We start from the raw sequence: 12,180 nt of genomic DNA, 5'->3' as shown, positions 1-12,180 counted from the left end.
CACACCAAAATATGCTACTTTGGCATAAGGATTATTTTGAACTGAACGCAATTGAGAAGCAGCAGATACAAGAAAAGTTCTCCACTCTCTCCCAATTTGCTTAAAAGCAGGACATAAATTTGCAAAGATAACCCCCACTCCCCTCTACCAGAAAGGCCAGAGACACCTCTAGACCCTCAGCACAGAGAAGGTACCAGTCATCTACATAACAAAGTTTGCTAACTAGCCTCTATCTTCCCTTAGCTTCCTCATTATATTTTACCTTCCCACAATTTGCCATTCTAGAAACTCAAAATCCTTTTCTTGTGTCTTGTCACTTTTCTACAACTTCAATGTTCTTTTGCTAAGATGCTATATAAGCTCAAATTCATCACTAAGTACTCCCATGTCTATGAGAACTGCACACATTAATAAATGTTTTCTTTTTATACTGCTTTTGTCAGTTTAACGAAACATTAACAGGACCCCAAATAATAAACCTAAGATGGGTACAGGAAAAAGACTTTTCCCCTCCCCTACGAACCTTTTCTCAAAGTACTTGTGATGGGGAAACTGACCTTAAAATGGTTCCCTGCCACGTGGAACCGACCTAAAATGGTGGCCCGAGTGGAGAGAGAGGACCCCAGGCTAAGCCCCAGCCCACCTCCACATAAGCCCCTCCAAGCCACACCTTGAGCCAATCACCAGACGACACCTACCCCTTCCCCGACTCAAGAAAGTCCCCAACCCATAAAAACCTGCTCAAAACCTTGCTAGGGGCTCAGCCTTTTGGGAAGGATCCCCCTGAGCCCACCAGCGTGATAAAGCTGACCTTCCTAACTCTCTGAGTGCTGCTTGGGTTCTTTCCCGTCCTGGATTCTGCAACATTTGCTTTTGTGATGTTCCTGTGACGGTTGTTCTGAGGGATGAGTACAAAAGCTATACAAGTTTATCATCCTCCATTTTTGCACAATTTCAAATTATGTGATGGCCAAAGAAGAAAGATTGTTTACTCCACTCATTTTTGCTTTTCTAGTAACCTTATTTTTGAACCTAATATATCAAGTTAGAACCCCCCCCACCAAAAAAAAAAAAAAAATCACTCCTCTTTAACATTTGCCAGGAGTTTGGGACACATATTTGACATCAAATATCAACAGGGGAAAAAAAATGCTTCCTTTCCCCTTTCTTTTTAATATCCTTTACCAAATTCTAATTCTTTGTGAGTCATTCCTTGTTCTGTAAAATCATCTCATACGGAAAGGCTCATAAAATCAAAAGGTGTTTGCTTTTGGATTAAGTTTCAAGGAGATGTTCTCCTGTAAATAAAAATCCCGGTTTTGTCAACTTTTAGAAAAGTTTATTCTTTTCTAAAATTCTTTTTTTTTCATTCTTCATTCTCCCTCATTTTTCTTCCTCTAAATACCAAAAATGCATGTTTATGACACATTTTTGAGAGAGGTTTACAGGAAAGCAGGTAATAAAATCACAGAAGACAGTAATCCCATCATTCAAAGGAATATGATACATGTTTTAATCCCATTTTTCCCTTTTATGGTGGGCATTTTCTGTCACTGTCTGTGAAGTAACTGTAAATGGTTGCCTAATATCATTTTATTGCTATGGAGATAGCTACATCCTAACTTGACTAACCGTCATTTAGAAGTATGTTTTTAACTATTCAAGAGCACACGTGAGACAATTTAAGTATGCACTTCAGGTAAAAGGCCAACAAACCCGAGGTGGGGCGGAGGTGTTCTCTTTATTTGCATTTCTCTGACCACTGCTGAGGTGAACAATTTTTTTTCACACGTGTGGTTGTTTTAATTTTTTCTTTAATTCGGGTCCTTTGCCCAGTTCTGTACTGGAGCGTTCTGGGTTCTTTATTCCCATTTCCCTCTAATTACAAACAACACGCCCCGGGCCTCTTCCCGTCCGTCTGTCCTCCCCACACGCCAACTCAGCTCCAGAGTGTGAAAGACCACTTGCCCGAGCACAACCTCCGCGCGTTTCCACAGTTTCCTCCCAGGCGTCACAGGCATCTCAGGGCGCGAACAGGCGCCGTTTTCGCGACCGCGCAAACCTGCGCACGCGCAACCCGCGGCCTCATCGGCCACTCACAAAGGTGGCTACGGGGTTAGCCGGAAGTGGACGCGCGAGCGGGGAGCAAACGGCGGCGGACTACACTTCCCGACAGGCGGCGGGATGCGTTCCGAGCGCGACTGGGGAAATCGCATACGCACTAGTCTTCCCGACGCGCTGCGCGAGATGCCAGTGGCGGCCTGCCGAAGGCCGGTGGACGCGGGAACCTCCGGGCGTGAGGCATGAGCGGCGCCCTCCCCCGGCCCGCTCGCGTCCTGTCGCCTCCCCGAACCAGGGTCTCGCGACGTGGGGCCTAGCGGCGGGCATCGCGAGCCCTCGGTGTGCCCAGGGGTGCTGCGACCGCGCCGCGCCCCGGCGAGGGCTGCGGCCGCTATGGAGGTGAGTGGGCCGGAAGACGACCCCTTCCTGTCGCAGCTGCACCAGGTGCAGTGCCCCGTGTGCCAGCAGATGATGCCCGCCGCGCACATCAACTCGCATCTGGACCGCTGTCTGCTGCTCAACCCCGCGGGGCACGCGGAGCCCGCCGGCCCGCACCGCCAGGGAGAGCGAGCCAAGGGGCTCTCGCCGCCCAGCGCAAAGAGGCGGCGGCCCTCGGAGAGTTCGGCGCTGAAGCAGCCGGCCACCCCGACGGCGGCCGAGAGCAGCGAGGGCGAGGGTGAGGACGGTGACGACGGTGGGGAGACCGAGAGCCGGGAAAGCTACGACGCGCCGCCCACTCCCAGTGGCGCCCGCCTCATCCCCGACTTCCCAGTGGCCCGCTCCAGCAGCCCCGGGAGGAAGGGGTCGGGGAAGAGGCCGGCCGCAGCGGCCGCAGCGGCGGGTAACGCGTCTCCGCGGAGCTGGGACGAGGGGGAGGCGCAGGAGGAGGAGGAGGCGGTGGGCGATGGCGACGGCGACGCCGATGCTGACGGCGAGGACGACACGGGCCACTGGGAGGCCGCCGCCGCCGCCTTTGGGGCCAGCAGCGGGGGCCGCCCTCACGCCCCGGCTCTGGCAGCCGAAGAGATCCGGCAGATGCTGGAGGGCAAGCCATTGGCCGACAAGATGCGTCCCGACACGCTGCAGGACTACATCGGTCAGAGCAGAGCGGTGGGGCAGGAGACCCTGCTCCGGCCCCTCCTGGAGACAAACGAAATCCCCTCGCTCATCTTGTGGGGGCCGCCGGGCTGCGGCAAGGTGAGTGTAGCCTTGGCCGAAAGGTTCCGAGTATTGATCTCTATGGGTCGGGGCGTGGATCTAACAGTCAAACAGAGCCGTGTCAGAAGCCGCCCCGGAAGAATCCGCGCGTCTCTGGATATTGAGGCCTAAGAGTGCAGGGCCTCAGCTACCTTCAGAGCCGGAACAGTGCCTGGTCCACAGGTGGGGTTGTGCTGGATGTGAAAAAGGCACAGCCACCAGATTCATAAGACATGTTTTGTGGTCGTTTTCTAAATGAGAATGTTTGAATTCATAGGTTTACAAGAACGTGTGGACTTTTAGATTTGATCTACCTTTGTGTTCCAATGCCACATTAATGACCCAGTTGTCAAGGAAACAGCATGCTGCAAATTGAAGAGGAACATTTGTATATTACATCTGTAGGAATACGGATTCAGTTTTGAGAAAGAATCAAATATTTGTTTTAATTTCTATTGCGCTTCTTTCTCCTCTTTATAGCTGTTGATTTATTTTAACAGACTGACTTTTATTTATTCTTGAGACTGTATTTATTTAACAAGACCAGTATGAGAACTCAAGTCATTTTCATCTAGCGTTTCCATAACTGTCCTGGTAATGCCATGTACTTTTGAGAAGAAACATCGGTGCACTTTAGTGTCGTTCTATGTACCTTGTTAGGAATTACCAGAAATCCAGAGGAGGGCAGTTGGTATATTGGGGTCTAGAAAACGTTATTGGAGGAACACTTGAAATTTCAACACTGGAGGGTTAAGACTGAAAAAAACAGAGTAGACTGAGAAGGTTAAATATATGTTGTTGTTTTAATCCATAGGAAGAGGGAGAAGAATGAGCACAGTGAATGAAAGGCAACATTCAGAATCAGAGTGTAAAGGGACTCTCATAGCTTTCAGTTTCTGACTCCTTAGTACACAAGGGCTTTCATGGTTTTTCTCTAGTTTTCTTTTCCAGCTTCATTGCCCACAACTTAATCACTCCTCCGTTTATTCCAGTTCCTGGAAGGCATCTTGTTCATTTTGTGCCTTCTTGTTTGCATTCATACTTCCCCTTTGGTCAGGTATGAATCAGGTCTAACCCAAATAACATTTTACTATGGTGATGGTCTTAGTTGTCACCTCATTTAGGGGACTGAGCAGTAGCATTCTCATTAATTGTGAACTCTGCATAAGCTCAGGAGAATGGCTGGTCAGCTCTTATAGTCCCACTGACAAGAAAAAGATCCCCAGGGAGACCGGTAGAGTGAACTCACAGAAGATGCTGGGCAAAAGATTTAGTGAGCTGGGCTGCTCAGTGTAGTCATTGGTGATCAGTCATAAACCTAAGTATATGTGGCATGGGAGCCAGTAGGCTGGGATTTGCTAAAGAAGCAGCCACAATATCTAATGGTGCTATACAACTTTTAGAAAATGAAGTGCCACGTTTCCATTCATTCAGGAGCAAATTTGACCCTCTCATGAAACAGTCTTTCCTTTTTCTTTATTCCCATCCTTACTACTCTACTGCTAATGATAATAATGATGCTAATAAGAGCATATCAGATTTGTAGGCTACCATTAAGTGCCAGGCACTGAGCAGCGCTTTCCTTGGATCTCCATTGTTTCCTGTTAAGTACTGACAGGATGAAGTGCTGGCGTTTCACCTGCTACCAAAGTAAACATTCAGAAGTGGCCTGCAGTCATCTTAAATGCTAGGTGGTTGTCATTGGTTTTTCATTTCATAGGCTCACTCTCCTTTTCTAAGTTGCACTGATGAGCTTCCAATTATGGAATGATGGAGTCTGTGGTTCTGCACTTCAGTTCTACACTCAGTCCTTCAGCAGTAATGCTTTCTTGGCTGGAAGAGACCACAGCTGTCACCCAGGCTCTGCTAAATCAGAACAGCTGTTCTTTACTGGGATTCCAAAGATGTTCGAGTCCCCAAAAAGGCATCAAACGGGTTAGGTACAAAGGAGAAAAGGTCAGGATTAACCTAAGGTTTAGCTACTTTCCTGTTTTATCTATAACTTCTTTTAATTTTTGAAAATGTAAAATGTACTGTGGTATTTCAGATTCCATTTGTGCTGCTAAATGTTCTTCAGAGTTTAAGTTGCTTGGTAAATTGTGCTCATGCTGCTTGTGTTAGTACCCATGGGTGCTTTTCTGTCTGTGTCTGATCAGCTTTCCAAACTCTGTGTGTCATCTTTTCTAGACCACCTTGGCTCACATCATAGCCAACAACAGCAAGAAACATAGTATAAGATTTGTGACATTGTCTGCAACAAATGCCAAGACAAATGATGTACGAGATGTCATAAAACAAGCTCAAAATGAAAAGAGTTTTTTCAAAAGGAAAACCATACTTTTTATTGATGAGATTCATCGATTCAATAAATCTCAACAGGTATATTAACTTTCTTCTACCTTTTGGCCATTGTGAACATTAATTAAATAGAATATAAAGTATGTGAGATCACTTTGAAGAGTACACAGGACTATATAAATGCTAGGGACTGTTATCATTATTAACTGTCTACAAGGAAGCGTAGACTACCAACCCATCTCCTTTGATCCTATGTCCCCACTTTTTCTTAGTGTTTTTTATGACAAGAAAATGCTTTCTCTATCTGATAAATGAAATTGTTAGTATATCTCTGAGCTACACATACCAGAAAAGCAGCTTTGGGTCAAAGTTTACAATTTTTAGAAATTTTTAATCTAAATAGTTGGGAGTCATAGTGAACAGTCTAATTTAATTTTAAATTTCTCCCCTATAAAGTGTTACTTTTTATTTTCAAGATTAAAGAGTCTGTTTTCTAACTTTAGGTTCTCATGAAGGTAAATGTTCCAAGATCTAATCATTACTACTTCTTTAAATGGCTTTCTGAAATAAAATGACAATTTATTTTTGTAAACAAAGCCACTTTTGTATTCTTCCTAAATAAACATAAGCTTTCAGGTATAGTTTTTCTGTTGATAATATTTGTTATATATATTACATATATATTATGTAATATGTTTTTAGTCAGAGATAGAAGTATTTTACAAAACCCTACTAAGCTATTTTCCTCTGATTTGAATCTCTGACTAAATAGACCATTAGAGTTCTGACTGAATGTTAGCACTGTAGGTTTCATATTAGACCATTGACTCCTCTTAGCATTTCTTCCCCTTAAGACAGCATCCTCTGGTTACATATTCACTGATATTTACCAAGTTTGCTAGGAAGAATAACAATATGATTGAGTACTTGCAGTGGAAGAGGATTTTGGAAATATGAATGTTGTGTTTTATTAGACTTCTGTAAATAAATAGCTGCTATATTTAAACTATGTCAGATTGGCTTCAAGATAGAAGATACTTTTCTAAGTAAAGAAACCGTTTATGTTGAAACTAAAGCAGAATTCTACTTTAAGCTATTAGTCTACCAGCAAGAGAGAGACCAGGCTTAGACATTGGCATTCCAGAAAATGTGTTTTAGGCTTAAGCATTCGTTGTGCTCTCCCAATGTTGCGTCTATATTCAATTACTATAAAGCTGCTATTCCTGAAATTAAAATGAGTAAAAGGAAGGAATGGATAGCCAACTTACGTAGGAGTCTGCAAGTTGTTATTGACTGGAATCAATTTCTTCTGTTTTCCTCCCATGATTAGGACACTTTCCTTCCTCACGTGGAATGTGGGACAATCACTCTGATTGGGGCAACCACAGAAAACCCTTCTTTCCAAGTCAATGCCGCTCTTCTGAGCCGCTGTAGGGTTATTGTTCTTGAGAAGCTTCCAGTAGAGGCAATGGTGACTATTTTAATGCGAGCAATCAACTCACTGGGCATCCACGTCCTAGATTCCGTCCTAGATTCCAGCCGTCCCACTGACCCTCTGAGCCACAGCAGCAACAGCAGTTCCGAGTAAGTTGACTGTGCAGTGTCCTGGGGGCACACATCTCGCTGAGAATCCCCTGGTGGGGGGCCAGAAAGGGCTGGACAGCAGTAAGAGTGTAGAGGCAGAGAAGAAGTGTTGATCTAGTAATGAAAACAAAAGAGGAGGGAAGTGCTGAGTGATACCAACAAGTGTATTTCTGCAAATGTTTCCTTTCTTTTAGGATGTGTTTTATAGCTTATAATGGCTGCATCTGTCATTCTTCAAGCTTTAACATTGCTTTGCCCATTATTTTAGTTATTTTAGTTTTTGGGTGTTTGCTGCTTTTGTGCTTAGGGATTTGCTTCGTTACATAGCACACTTTTTTTTTAAAGTCTTGGAAGACTGTAGGAAGCCTTACTGATATTTTCTTTTATGGAATAGATTTAATTTACAATGCTTTTGAGATTTATGCACAGATTCCAATTTTCTTTTTTCCTACAGTTTACTCTTCTTTTAAAAATATTAAGTAAAAATTAATGTAAATATTACCATAAAATCCCTTAAAGCTTTTTAGAATGATTTTTGCATACTCAAAAAGTAAAACTCAATTCCATGAAACTAAAGGAATTTTAACTGAAAATGGCACATTAGGGGCTGTCTCTTTCCTTTGCTAATCTATTTTTGTATCATGAGTGCTGCGTGAGGTCCCTGATTCACAGGGTGTATACTGTGGATAATCAATTAGATCACTCAGGTCAGAGTTTTTCCTTTATTTATATTAGACTATTCATATGTCATTGATTCATGTGTCACCTCAAATAATACAGCGACACATAATCTGGTCTGATGAGAGGCTAATGCCTCTTCACGCGTGACCCTCACAGCTGCTAGTGCCTGCCCTGAGGCCAAGTTCTCTGTGAGGATTAAAGTACAGACGTAGTTTTACGCTCAGGGTTTAGGTTTTAACAGTTTTTCCCTATGTATCTGTCCTTCCCCATTTGCTCATGTCTCTGATGTAGGAGAAATTATGTTACGCCTCATGAAAGACCTGAAATATGGCCAGAGATCCCCAGGTGGAATAAAGTCACATCACTTTAGAGTGTAGTTGTGATGGGATAGCTATCAGAATTGTGGCTGAGAAGGTTTATGGAACTTGCTGGTATCAGTCAGGTGTACATACTTGGTTGGGAGCCCTTTGTGTGCGGGGCACTTGTTATTTTCCCTCTCCCCAATCACTGCCATGCCATAATTTAAGTGAAACAAGAAGGACAGTTGACCATGGAGGTCATCTTAAAAAATATTTCTGCATTTTAACAGGATTCCCACCTCACTTGCACGCACATGAAAATCTGAGAGGATCAAGTGAGGGAATTAAGTTTTTCTTACTGCTGAAACTGAGAGCCTGATACAAAAGTGAGGGCCAGATTCTTAAATCTTAAAATTGCATTTTAGTCCAAGAAAATCTCCCATATCCAGTAGGTCGTTTACTTTTTCTACTATCACTAATTTAGAATCGATCCTAATTATGACTTCTTTTCATTCTCTTGTTTACTTTTTTATATCTCCCACTTTCCAAGGATAGGAACTTGTCCTTCTTGTTCATATGCCTAGCACCCAGCGTAGTGCCTCGCATGTAATACACGCGTAGTAAATGGTTTGTGAATGAATAAATCCTAGCTTTCAATATGAGAGAAATCTTCGTCATTTATTATTTATGTATTTATTTATTTATTTTGGGTATAGTCCAATATAAGGGATGATTGCCCAGGAATCAAGAAACTTTCTTTAATACTTTTGCCCAAGTGAACTATAGCAGCAAGCACAGTGAAATTGAAGATTATTAAGCTTAATTACTTGGTCTGCTTATTAGCAATTCTGACAAGGAGTTAAGTTGGGAGATGTACTAAGCCATAGAAAGAGTTCTTAAATTACTAGTGATTTCCTAACAGAAGTACCTGGCCACCCCAATTGCCATGGATAATTAATAGTGGATTGTATTGTCTTTCAGCTTTAGGTAAACTTTTACTTTTAGATCCCTATTGACTGGTATCAACTATATTTACATTCTTGTGGACGTAGATTTGGTTGCACCAATCTAGTGGGAAGGAAAGACTTTTAACCCCAAATAGTTGCACCCTCGCTCTGGAAAGCTGGAATGTGCATTTGTATTTGGTGCTCTAGATAACAACTGGAACATTTACAGAGAAATCCCAGACTTTTCCAGGCTGTACATGAGCAGAGCTGTGCAGGTACTGAATCTGGAGACTAATCAAGCTGATGCTTACACCATTCTTGACTTGAGGAACAGTGAATTCTTATGCAGTATACACATGTATATTATACATTCTCACTAGTGTGAGATAAAGGTGTCGTCTTCTGTTTTCCTCCTGTTTGTTTATTCAGTATAAATTGAAGGCCCCGCATATGCTAGGCACTGGCTGCGTGTTGAAAAGCCCATTCCTGTGCCTTTAGGGAGCTTAGAGTTTCATAAACGGGTGGTGAGTAAATTGGCTTCCAGTGACATGCTGTGATTGAATTTTGCCCATGGGTATAAGAAAGAGGCATCAAGAAGATGTGAAATCAAATATCTCACCTTCTAGATGGGATGCAGTGTTGAATTTGAAGGATGAGCAGAATTTAAATGAATGGAAAGCTCATTTTGGCAAGGGAATATAGCATGTGAAAGTCAAGGTGGTATAGCACCATCCATCCGTGGTTGGATGGAAGAGTGGATATGAGGAAGGTGATGGTCAGTGAGACCAGAGAAGGAGGCCGGGACAGATTATAAAAGACCTGTGTTCTGAGGTGAGAAAAGTCATGTGGAGAGCTGTGAGAAACCATAGATCTTGGGCAAGAGAATGACATGCTCAGATCTACGTTTTAGTGCAGCCTCAGAGAGGATAGATTGGAGTGAGTTGTTTCCCTCCCCGCTGCCTCTCCCCTCAGGGCCCTGCACAGCTAGGAGACCAGTTGGGAGCTTGTCGCATCCCACACAACAAAAGTTGTGGGGAGCAAGGAGGGTGTCACAGGGTTAAGAAATACAGTAGTCAAGAATAGAGTGCAAGCGGGGCGAAGGGACGCCAGCCTCAAAGGACTGAGCCCCGAATCTGGTCAACGTATAGCTTTTATTAGGTACGATAGGATAAAGCTTGTCAATCTCAAGATCTGTGAATCCTATACATCATAATAGGAAACTGATTCCAGCCAATCACCCTTGCCTGCAGGCAGCTGAACCATAAGTCTCAGGATGTATGTACTTCCCCAAGGGACAAAACCTTTATGCGTATTAATAGATGGAGAGCACATCATTGAATCTCTTCCCTTGCAGGTTGTGGGAAGGAATGCAGCCACTGAGGCAGAGGCTCATCTTTGATGGGGGAAGGTGGGGGCTGTGCCCATGTCTGTCGACCCCGCGAGTTCTCCAGATGTTACCCACATGGCTGTGTCTGGCGTGGGGAATCCTACCCGCCATTGACTAACCAGCCATCCTTTGGGGCCAAACAGGGAGGCATAAGGTGTAAGCACAAAGGTGAAGCGAAGTCCCTGAAAGGATCTGTCTCGCAGCCTCTCCATTCTTAAGGAGCAGGCACGAGGATACAGACGGATAGGCTGCTGTGTGGCAACAGGAGCTAAATACAAAAGACAAGTGCAGATGACTTGAACAAAGGCCAGAGCTGCACTGAGAAATAGCAAAGTGGGATCTGGAGGCCTAGGTGTGAGGAGAGGTAAGGAGTGTCTAAGATGACTGATCTGGTGACACATAGTTGTACTTTTGAGCAAGAAAGACAGGAGGAGGAGCAGGGTGGGTGTGCCATTCAGTCTGTGGGGCCTCTGGATGGTTCACACGGAGAGGTCCCAGATCTAGAAGTCAGGAGAGCTGTGGAAGGGTTTGAGATGGATTGGGGCCACCAGCATAGCAGAGATAGTATAATCCATACATGTGAATAACTCCCGTAGGCGAGCTGGAGAAAGCCGGGAGCTAAGGGTAGTAGTAAGTGGAGGACTTGTCAGCATTTATTGGATGCAGAGGAAGAGGAGCCTAAGGAAACAAATCCAGAAGGTAGGAAGAAACCTGGAGGGTGCCCACAGAGAAGTGCTCCAGTGAGGAGGGAGTGCTAGATGTTATTGCACCCGATAGGGTTAGGTTTGGCTGCATACAACAGGAGAAAGTCAAGTAGTGTGCCATAAACAAGGTGGAACGTTCTTTCTCATGTAAGAGTCTGAAGGTCCACAGGCATTAAAAAATGCAGCTTCTGGCCAGCTTCACAATATTGCCAGGGCTGTTGTCTTTCTGCTTTACCACCTTCAGTACAGGGGTTTTGCCTCACGCCCCAAGGTGCTACTGAAAATCTAGCTATTGTATTTGAATTCTAGGCAGTAGGAAAGAAGAAGGGCCAAAGAAAAACGTATCTCTCCACCCTCCTGCCCTCTAGCTTTAGTGTGACATCCACAAAATAGTACTCTAGACTCCTATACTCAGTTGTGATTTGGTTGTGAAGAGAAAGATAGAGGTAAGTGGTAATTTATGTTGAGTTATCTATCCCATGGTTCCTTTGGTTTGTATGAATAATCAACAGTTTTTGTGTATTTTGCTGTGTAAGCATTTTGGTTACGTGGTACAGTGAAGCATGTTATCTGTGCATTGGGTAAATTTTGGAGGCCAGAAAATCCATGGTTTATGGTCTGATGAGCTTGTGCTGCTGAAAATGAGAAAGTCAACTAGTGTTTAATCACCCTGCAGTACTTGCTGCCTTAAAGGATTGTAGATTCCAGATCAGATGACAGCATGTATTCAAAAACACCCCCCTAAAGAGTCAGTTGTTTGTGGACCAGATAATAGTCATTAGTTTGTGGACATGAAGAGAGTGAAATGAGAAGTCGTACTTGCACTGTTACTGTCCAACTAGGCAGAGTTCCAAGAGTTGGATGAAAGAGTTGGAATGGCTTCTGTCATGAAGTAAAAAGTGCTGCAGCTTGGCTGGGAGACTAGGGCTTTTCTCTGATCATCTTGAGAGGGGGGCCCAGACAAGGTGGCCCCCAAAAGAGATGACCCGAAACAAGATGGCTATAGGTTTGTTTCTCAGTTC

The 12,180-nt window shown here is 44.0% G+C and overlaps 1 protein-coding gene across 1 annotated transcript in view; it reads left to right on the top strand.

Moving 5' to 3' along the window:
* Window positions 1-2,217: 2,217 nt before the first annotated feature.
* The window catches only part of WRNIP1 (WRN helicase interacting protein 1), a 28,215-nt gene continuing 18,252 nt past the window's right edge, over window positions 2,218-12,180 (top strand). The window contains exons 1-3 of the mRNA XM_019752371.2: window positions 2,218-3,258; window positions 5,446-5,637; window positions 6,887-7,140. Of these exons, the coding sequence (XP_019607930.2) occupies window positions 2,455-3,258; window positions 5,446-5,637; window positions 6,887-7,140 (1,250 nt within the window). The 5' untranslated portion in view covers window positions 2,218-2,454. The remainder of the gene's footprint in view (window positions 3,259-5,445; window positions 5,638-6,886; window positions 7,141-12,180) is intronic.

Source organism: Rhinolophus sinicus, linkage group LG06, assembly GCF_036562045.2.
Source record: "Rhinolophus sinicus isolate RSC01 linkage group LG06, ASM3656204v1, whole genome shotgun sequence".
Classification (NCBI taxonomy): Eukaryota; Metazoa; Chordata; class Mammalia; order Chiroptera; family Rhinolophidae; genus Rhinolophus; species Rhinolophus sinicus.
This window is presented reverse-complemented; position numbering and strand designations above follow the sequence as displayed.